At 40.9% G+C, this 10398-nt stretch overlaps 1 protein-coding gene across 3 annotated transcripts; it reads right to left on the reverse strand.

Moving 5' to 3' along the window:
• Window positions 1–1924: 1924 nt before the first annotated feature.
• TXNL4B (thioredoxin like 4B) lies at window positions 1925–10331 on the reverse strand. 3 transcript variants are annotated; one of them, XM_036274480.1, is made up of 4 exons: window positions 10308–10331; window positions 7260–7426; window positions 5123–5274; window positions 1925–3004 (listed from the first exon to the last, which is right to left on the reverse strand). In XM_036274480.1, exons 2-4 carry the CDS (start codon window positions 7389–7391, stop codon window positions 2839–2841), a joined length of 450 nt encoding a protein of 149 aa, XP_036130373.1. In that variant the 5' UTR covers window positions 7392–7426; window positions 10308–10331; the 3' UTR covers window positions 1925–2838. The 3 variants fall into 3 exon arrangements, with proteins under 3 accessions (XP_036130373.1, XP_036130372.1, XP_036130374.1); XM_036274479.1 differs by lacking the exon at window positions 10308–10331 and adding an exon at window positions 10093–10298; XM_036274481.1 differs by lacking the exons at window positions 7260–7426; window positions 10308–10331 and adding an exon at window positions 10093–10298.
• Window positions 10332–10398: the final 67 nt, after the last annotated feature.

Consider the following 10398-nt stretch of genomic DNA (forward strand, 5'->3'; position numbering starts at 1 on the left):
TTATAAGTGAAGGCTAGACTCTGGTGAGAGAATAATAACATCAGGTGGCATCTTATACCATGAGAGGGAGAGGTCATATTTTGGTATGACAAGATGGTATATTGGTGATGGGTCAATGTACTGAAGGTTTATTGTTTAATTTTTTTTTTATCCTCACCTGAGGACATTTTCCCATTTTTTGTTCAGGTAGACTGGGTTGGAGAGAGAGAAACATCAACGTGAAAGGGACACATCGAGTGGCTGCCACCCACACAACCCAACCAGGGCTGGGGACAAACTGCAACTGAGATACGTGCCCTTAGCAGGAACCGAACCTGGGTCTCTCTGGACCACAGGCCGACGCTCTAACTGCTGAGCCAAACTGGCCAGGGCTGTTCTGAAGGTTTATAGCAGAAAAGAGCTCAGTTAGAAAAAGAGCTTCCTCAGCAACCTAAAACCATGATTACTCTATCCTGCAAAGCTATCATTTAGAATTGATGGATATATCAAGAGTTTCCCAGACAAGAAAAAGCTAAAGGAGTTCATCACCACCAAACCAGTATTATATGAAATGTTGAAGGGTCTTTTTTTTTTATCCTCACCTGAGGACATTTTTCTGTTTTGTTGTTCAGATAGAGTGAAGGGGGGGGGGGGAGAGAAAGAGAGAGAGAGAGAGAGAGAGGGAAAGAGAAACATCGACGTGAAGGAGACACATCGAGTGGCTGCCACCCGCACAACCCAACCAGGGCCGGGGACAAACTGCAACCGAGGCACACGCCCTAACCGCTGAGCCAAACCGGGCAGGGCTGAAGGGTCTTTTTGAAGAACAAAAATATGAACAATAAAATGGCAATAAATACATATCTATCAACAATTGAATCTACAAACAAAATGAGCAAAACAGAAACAGACTCATAGATATAGAGAACTTTTTGTTGCTTGCAATATGGGCGGGGGCTAGGAGGATGAGTGAAAAAGATGAAGGAATTAGGAAGTACCAACTGGTTGTTAGACTGATGAACCTCAAAGGGAAGGGGGAAGGGAGGGCAGGATGAGATAAACCAAAGAACTTCTATGTATATATGCATAACCAACAGACACCAACAATAGTGTGGGGAAGGAAGGAAGGGGGTGGGATTGGGAAGGGGTTAATGGGGAAAAAAAGGGGGGAACATCTGTAATACATTTAACAATAAAGATAAATTTAAAAGGAAAAGAGCTTTCTGTCTGCAAAGGTTCTGGAACCCTTTCCCTGGGGACCCGTAAGAACATTTCTTTGTGAAATAGAAGACTTAGATGGCTTGTATTTGTTATTGGTGGAAGTGGAGTTCTTGGGGGTGCTGAGAAGAAAAGAATTTCATGGAAAACTTTATTGATAATGTAAATATCAGGGGGTTCTTCTCCAAAGTCCCATCTCTGTCTGTCTCGCCATGGAAGCAGTCCAATCTTGTCTTCAGCAGAGCCAGAATTAAGGCCACTGCTCAGAATTTATGTTCCATATTAAAATACAGTCCAGTCCAGCATCTGGCTGGTTTGGCTTGTGTTCCCAGCTGCAGTCCATTGTGTGTAGTCCACATGGCCAGGGGCCAAGTGGCTGCTTAAGGCTACACAGCTATGGAGAGAGAACAGGCGAACTCACCGGCAAGCGCAGGTCAGAGAGCAAGAGAGAGCAAGCAAGCAAGAGCAAGAGGGAACTCTGGGAATTTTAACCTTCCAAGATTAAGATTCCCCATGCTTGTGGTGGCTCATCCTCCTAGCCAATCCTTTGTTCCCCAGGCTAGACTGACAGATAAGCACATCCCCTATGTCACCCCTACTTTACTGTGCATGTGTCCATCTCCCTCTTTTTTGGATCCCTTCCCCCAGTGATCTGCAGGGAGTGGACTGGTGGTTCCCTGGGGAGTGTGAAGCTGCAGCTTCCTGGTGAAGCTGCCCAGATGGCCATGCTTACAATGTCTGGCTTCCCCTTTACTCTCTTCCTTTATTAATATTAACTAGCTAATTATGATGATAACACATTGACTCCTATATATGGTAGGTTTCTTTCAAGTGGGAAAAGCAGCCCCTATTCTTTCTAACAATTCTGATGATCTCTTTCTAGTCATGAGCTCTTGAAGCAGTTTTCTGTTTCAGGAAGAGGTGGAACTCTGACTTCTGGAAGTACTGTTCTTACTTACTAAGGGTAGTTCATTCTGTGTTTAGCTTAGCCTGGGTGCTAAATGGTAAAGGTTCAAGTCTCACTTTCTGGGAAATTTAATAGCACAAAAGCTAGTAAATTTACAAACCAGGACACTATTTTCACAGTGTGAGACAGAAAGATTCCAAAATAAGACGAACTTGCCTGCTATCAGTAGATAATTATTAATTTCAAGAGAAACTGGGATAATCATGAAGAACATAAATGTGTGAGTGGAGGAACGAGCAAGGTTAAGGGTGAGAGAGAGGTGTGTGTTTACATATAGAGTAGAAAATAAGTATTTTTGCTCTTTCCATTTTACTTTTGTGTCAAATAAACACAGATATAAGTCAATTAGGATTAGCCAATATTTAAGGAAATTCTGTATCATGTTAAGGGATAAAGAAAGGTACAGTATAAAGAAAAGTCAAACAAATCATGTGGGAAATTGATCATGGCTGACTTGGCTGCTCTGAGGTTTGCAGGACCAACTCAAGCTTCCCAGATCATCACAGTCTGATTGGGGTCTTCCACTTGGGGACAGTATTTTCTATACAAGTCAAACTTTTCCTCCACTGGAACACTGAACATGTTTCTGAAGGACTCCAGAAAAACAGCACAGAAGAATTCAGATACTGTTTTGAGATGTGCCTTTGTCTTCAGCTTTGACAGTAGTTCATGCGCTAGATGTCTTGATAGAGAAGGTCATATTTGGGAATATTCTTGGGATCAATAGGACTTTGGACAATAAGTTTTCCCCTCATTGCTCCTCGATAAATTACTTCAATCAAATCTATGAAGTCTTGTTTGGTTTTGAAACTTCCCACAAACTTAGTGTGATCTGGAGACCTAGATAGCATAGAAGAGAAACAACCTTGCTCAGAACTTTTAATAATGACTTGCTGAAGACCTCCAGGATAAACAAAATGAATAGTAGCTCTTTTACTTTCTTCTTGTCAGGGAAACTTTAGACATAAGGACTGACAATGATTTTTCCATTTGCAATCACAGAGCTCATTTGACATACTACTAAAACCAGAGCTGTGGGCTACTGGGATAGCATATAAGCCCTATCATATGAAAAGCTTCTGCTCAAAATGTTTTTTTTTAAAAATTAATTAATTTATTTTTGTTACAGATGTTTCTCCTTTTCCCCCCACTGATTCACCCCTTCTTCTCCCTCCCCGCCCTGTCCCCAGTTTGTTGTCCATGTCCACTGTTCATGTATGCTTAAAATGTTTTTTCTTTTGTTGTTTTTTTGTTTTTGGTACGTAACCTTAGCGGAAATCGAACCTGGGACTCTCTGGTCCATAGGCCAATGCTCCAACCGCTGAGCCAAACAGGCCAGGGCTCAAAATGTTTTTAACCATTTCTCAACTCATTATCAAGTAGAATTCCATGGTACTGGTGTGGGCATAGTTTGTTTGTTTGTTGTCGTGTTTGGCTAGGTACTGTGCAAAGCCCTAGTCATGGTCTCCAAGTTCCTTCACTTCTATTTTTGAGTACTGGGTATTAATTCTTTTTCTTCTTCCTTTTAAGAAAAAAAACTATTTTGAACATCAAGTATGCTCACTGCAGAAATTTTTTAAGACAAAAAAAAAAAAAAAAGTCACCACATTTTTGTGCATATCCCTCCAGTCATATGTATGTATGTATGTATGTATATATATGTGTGTGTCTCTATGTCTTCATTTTTCACAATAATGGGAATTATATCATACAAACTATTTTGTAATGTGCTTTTTAAAACTAACATATATATATTTCTTTCAAAATTGTTAACCATGCATCTACAACATCAGGGTAAATTGGTACCTAGTTTCCCTTTGTTGCACATCAAAGTTCTAAGTATTTTGCTTCCTAAACAATAAGTATCTATGGAGCCAATTTTGCCCACTTTCAGGATTATTTTTGTTCAGATAAATTCCTGAAAATACAATTACTGGGTTAAAAATTTTACACAATTTTAAGGTGTAAATGTCATAAATCACCCTCTGAAAAGAGTGCACTAAATTAATACTCAAATGAACTATATTATAGAATACCTTTAGAACACTTAAAACACATGACATTTTACACACTCTCAAACTGATGACAAAGCAGGTACACAGATTTAGACAAGTGGATATCTCAACCACAATAAGAAATAATAATTATGGACATATTAAAAATAAATATTAAATATTGGAATGCTGATTAGATGGAGTGGAAGGCATTAAAGAAGATTTCATGTTACTATTTATTTATTTTTGTTAATCCTAGCCTGAGGATATTTTTCCATTGCTTTTTTAGAGAGAGTGGGTGGGAGGGAGAAACATTGATGTAAGAGAGACACATCAACTGGCTGCTTCCCACACACCCCCCCCCAAATGGGGCTGGTGACTAAACCTGCAACCCAGGTACGTGCCCTGCATTGGGAATCAATCTCGAGACCCTTTGTTGCTTGGGCCGATGCTGTAACCACTGAGCACACTGGCCAGGGTTCATGTTACTTATTCTTGACAGGCTTTACTGAAGTATAACTTAAACAAAAGAATGACTTCTTTCCTGAAAGAAGACAGGAAACTTGGCAAGAGAGGAGCATGTCTTAGTTTGCTGAAAGGGGTCCTTCTTTTATAAATGCAACCTATTAGTCCCAAAAGTTTGAGGACAACATATTTTGTTTTAAATAAAATCCCTGGGAAACTTTTAAGAAAATGATTCTGTATTTTCTAGACTGAAGGATGGTTAGTGCTTCACTGCCTGTACTATTCTTTCATACCTAAGCAGGAAATTAAAATTTGCCAAGCACGCCAGAACTCTAATTTGCACCAAGTTTCACATAAAAAAATTAGAGAGAGCCTCAGTTGAGGAAATAGTACCAATACAAGACTCATGGAGCCACCAGTGCATGCTAATAGGTAAGTTACCAAAACGGCTGAAAAGGAAACTTTTAGACTGTGATAGCTTCATGTCAACTTAACTTACCCATAATCCACTTTCATATGCTGCCCATTGAAGAAAAACACAGTAGATGGAATATAACTGATGTCAAAATAGTGTGTATAAACTGGAGTTTGGTCCACATCTACCAGATATATAGCAGCCATTTTACTCAAATCAGAAGAGGTCTTAGAAAGCTGCAAATGAGGAGAGAGATATAGGTTACAATATGAAAAGTAGCCAAGGTTCTTTCTGTGAAACATTTTAATAGAATATTCTGTCTGAAAAAAATTCCTGGGCCAAGAATCTAGCCTGTTTGAGTTTCACATTAGACACAGTGTAACCTTATCATTCAATCTGAATTACTGTGGGTAGGGTTATCAGAGGGCCCTGGATAAATTGTGTGAATATATTCCTTCATTTTTGTTCTTCTACTTAAAAAAAAAAAGTTTTTATTGATTTTATTTTTTTGAGAGAGAGAGGAAGGGAGACAGAGAGAGAGATAGAAACATCAAAGAGAGGGAAATATCAATTGGCTGCCTCCTGCACACCCTACTGGGGATCGAGCCCACAATTTGGGCATGTGCCCCGCCTGGAATAGAATCCATGACCTCTTGGTGCATGGGGACTATGCTCAACCAACTGAGCCACACCAGCTGTGCTTGTTCTACTTTTTTAAAAAAAATCCTCATCTGAGCATAATTTTCCATTTATCTTTAGATAGAGTGGGAGGGAGAGAGGGGGGATGGGGAGAGAGAGAAACATCTATGTGAGAGAGACACGTGGATTGGTTGCCTCCTGCATGACCCTGAACAGGGCCGGGGACTGAACCCCAACCAAGGCCAGGACTGTTCTACTTTTGACTGTAAAGTTTTAAAAACTTTTTATGGATTTATAAAATCCATGCTCACTTAAAACAAAAACAAAACAACTCATAAATATGTACTATAGACACTGATTCTTCTAAACCTCTTTCCTTTCAATCCTCACATAAATGATAGTCACACAAAAAAGAGCAAACATTTACATGGCACTATTATGTGCTAACTGTCCTAAGTACTTCCACTTTTAACTCATTTAATCCTTACAACATTCCTATGAGGTATGCATTATCATAGTCCCCATTTCGTAGATGAGGAAACTGCATAGGAAGGTAATTTGCCCCTGGTCACACAGCTTGTAGGCAGTCAGGCTTGGATTTGAACTCAGGCAGCTTGGCTTCAGAGTTTGTGCTCTTGACCTCTAGTGGTAGTCCTTCCTCCCTACAGCTGAGGGTATAAGCTTCTGCCCTACCCCCACCCTCCAGGGTAACATATCATACACACATATTTAATCACGGTAATGAGGATTCTTTCACTCCATCCACATAGTGATGTCAGCTATAGAAATAGTGGAAGAAGTCTTAGTCCTGGGTAAGTCTCTTTCCACAATAAACAGAGACAAGAATAAACCTAAACCTACTCTGTCCTAAACTGCTGTCTTTATTCATTGGTGTGTGAAGATGGGTTGTGAAGTAAGAGATTATCATCAGGCACACACTGCAGCAGCACACTGGCAAAAAATATTTGCAGGCAGAGAAAACAAAGTTCAAATCCCAGCTCTGCAATTTAGTGGTTCTGTGTCTGTGGGAAGTCACTTGACCTCTCTAGCATTCATTTCTCCCCTTGGGAAGAGTAGTATTAATGAACCCAGTATTGTGAGCACTGAATAAGATAATGTTCACAGACACTTTGTTCATAATGTTTCTGGTCTTTCATTGCCTTGTTGGTGAAGTGGGGAAGGACATCCAGCACAATCACAAATTTAGAGATTCAGTTCTTTGCAAAAGTGTACTAACAACAGAACAGCTATATCCTGGGCCCTGTCTGCACTCCAGCATGCACTTTGCAGATGTTGAAGTGAGAATGCATAGATTAAAAAAAACAACAAAAACGATTTATTTAAAAAATTTACTTACAGGCCTGGCCAGTTTGGCTCAGCAGTTAGAGTGTTGGCTCGAGGACCAATGAGTCATGGGTTCGATTCCGGTCAAGGTCACGTACCTTGGTTGCGGTTCGTCCCGGCCCTGATTGGGGTCATGTGGGAGGCAACCAGTCGATGTTTCCCTCTCTCCCTCTCACACTCTATCTGATGATAAACAGAAGAATATCCTCGAATGACGATTAAACAAAAATTTACTTACAATATCATCTAGTTGCAGACAGACAGGATCCTCGTCTCTCCCAAACCTGAGAACCAAGACCTTCTCTGCAGTGCTCTTTATTGCCTGGTCGACTTCTTTTTTGCTGGTCAGCTTGGGCAATAGGAAGCTCATCTTGAAATAATCTAGTTAAACCCTCACTGTCAGTCCTGAAATAAAGTTGCAGTGTTTAAAGGCAGATTAAGGGCATGAGTCCTAATTTAAAAAAAAAATTTTTTTTGAGTTATATGTTTTTTTTCCTAGAGGAAAAGGGTTTTATACAACACAGTATTAAAAAAGTAAAAGTGACACACTCAATGCACAATCTGGTGGCAAATAAGTCCACCAGTTTAAAAAGCAACAATACAGACAGGTAGAGTGTAAAATATCTCCCTCTGTCTCCCCTCAACTGGCCTAGTCTCCACTGCCCCAGTTCTCCCCACATAACAAGTAGATACTTTCATTAGTTTCTTATGTATCTTCTAGAGTTTTATTATGCATTCACTAGAAAATACAAATATACATTTTTCTGCTTTCTCCTTTTACCCCCCCCAAATAGCCTTTTTTACCAGTCACTGTTCCAGCAAAAAATAGATGACATCCTCAAATTTGGTAGAACTGGGGGACTTCCATTCAGGCAGGGTATAGGAAAATAGGGTAAGTGTTATACCGTGGGGTAACAGCAGGGCGCTGTTCTCACCCTTATACCTGAAGGAGCCATGGGAGGGAGTTGTGACCAGAACTGTGTGGCAGAGATGGCTGAGTGGAGAAGGCTGCTGTATAGGAGGTCAGCCTGCAGTTAGGGGATTCAACCACTCTTCTCCCTTCCTCTGATCTCCTGCTAATGCTCCTACTGGCTGACTCCAGCTGGAACCAGAGGGTAAGGGAGCTTCGGAGGCAGGTAAGCTTCCTGGTTCAGTAGCTCAGTTGGTTAGGCAGTCATCCCAATATGCCAAGGTTGTAGGTTCGATCCCCAGTCAGGGCACATACAAGAGTAAACCAATGAATGCATAAATAAGCAGAACAACAAATTGACATCTCTTTCTCCCCCTCTAAAATCAACAAAAATTCTTGGTGCATATCTTACTAGGTGCATCTCATCACATGGCAAACATCCATTAAGTGTGTAAAAACCATACAAAAAAATCATAAAATACGGATATAGAAGGGTCCTGATCCAACTCCCTTAGTTTACATACTAGTTTGCTTATAGTTACACTTCTAGCTGCAAGAACAAAGACTAGAATCCAGGCCACCAAATTTCTAATCTAGTGTTTCTTCTATATACAATAAGTTCCAATTTTTATGACCAAGGAGCTTTATTTCTGCGTCCACCCACTGAAATAACTGATATTTTAAATTCAGTTCTAAAGTTGGCTAATGCTATGGAAAGGGAGGATTTCTTTTTCTGTTTTTCTGGTGACAAGTCACATTTTAAGATATAAATGAATAAGAATTCATATAGGAAATGAAATTGTTCCAGTGACAGGTCATACGAAAGCTGAATGCCAGGAATGGCAGAACAAATTACTGATGAAAGGGAAAGTCAAAGAGAAGATAGATCTGTTCCATCGCTAGAATTCAAACAAACAATAACTCCTACATGTTACTAATAAAGAGGAGGAGGTGGGGGGAGGGCAAAGCTGTCCACAGGGGTGGAGAGGGGGGATGGGGGCCTGGGTAAATGTTGGAAGAGAGAAATTGAGACTATACCTAAGAAAATGCACACAGCAAAAGATACCAAAAGTCACAAAAGAGGTACAAATGGAAAATACACATATTTTAAAAGTTAAACTACACTAGAAAGCAAAGAAGAGCAAATTAAAAGATATATTTTAGCCCAGCTGGTATGGCTCAGTTGGTTGAGGTGGTCCCATGCACCAAAAGGTTGGCACTTGATTCTGGGTCAGGACAGCTGACCAAGCTGCAGGCTCAAACCCCAGTAGGGGGCGTGCAGGAGGCAGCCAATAGATGTTTTTCTCTCTCCCTCTCCCTTTCTCTCTCTCTAAAAAAGTCAATAAAAACATTAAGAAAAAAAGATGTATTTTAAAAAGCCATTAGATTGGCAAAGATTAAACAAAAATGGAAAGAGTGTAAATGAAGGGCAGTCATTCATAGTCCCCACTGGAATGTAGAGAGGCAAAACTTTTCTTGAAAGAAAGTTTAAATGTTCTTGGACCAACAATTCCAGTTGAGAATTAGTTCTTAGGAAATAATTAGACATGCGCACAAAGATTTACATACAAAGCATATTCGTCCCACTTAATAATGGTACAAAACTGGAATCAACTTAAATTTAATAGGGGTTTGGTGAAATAAAAGATAGGACAGTTCTGCAATGTATTATTAAAGTCACTAAATACTGTGTTGGAGAGGAACATTGCAGATACTGAAAAGCTCTCACGACAAAGAAAAGAGTTATAAAACAGTGTGATACCACATTCTGTAGTCTAGGTACGAAACCTAACTATGATACAAATGTACGTATTTACAAAGAAAAATAACTGGGGAGGAATGCCCCCAAACATTTTCAGTGGTGCCCTCTGCGTGTGCACAGACAGGTGAGTTTTATTTAAAAGGGTGTGCGCATCTTTATCTTTCCAAACCAGTCGATGCAGTTGACTCTCGGACAACGCAGGGGTCAGGGCGCCTAGGGCCCGCGCAGTCGAAAATTCGCGAGTAACCTAAGTCGGCCACTGCACACCCGGATGCCCAACCCTAGGTGGAAAATACAGTTCACTCCTGAAAAACACGGGTTCAAACCGCGCGGTTCGCGGTGTTCAAGGGTCACTGATACATTTTCAGTGCAGTCTGTGGTAGGGACGACGATACTCACTTGACTGGTACAGGTCGCCTCCTTCTCTTCAACTTCAGGACTGCCGGCAACCCGACCCCTTTTCCAGAGTCAGGACACCGGGGGCTCCTTTCTTCTGTTAGAAACACCCCAGGGACCCCAATCCAAAGTAACCCAGGGGTGGTTGCCTAGCAACCCTTCAAGGACCCGGAAACGGAAAAGGAAAACACCCAGGCGCAGTAGAAGAACCCGCTTACTCTAGTCGCGGTCCACTCTGCCCACCTCCGACCGGAAGCCTTAGAGTCACTTCCGCCCTTAGAAAACCGGACCGACCTCGCCACTTCCCGC

Source organism: Molossus molossus, unplaced genomic scaffold (genome assembly GCF_014108415.1).
Source record: "Molossus molossus isolate mMolMol1 unplaced genomic scaffold, mMolMol1.p scaffold_m16_p_21, whole genome shotgun sequence".
In the NCBI taxonomy this organism is placed as follows: domain Eukaryota; kingdom Metazoa; phylum Chordata; class Mammalia; order Chiroptera; family Molossidae; genus Molossus; species Molossus molossus.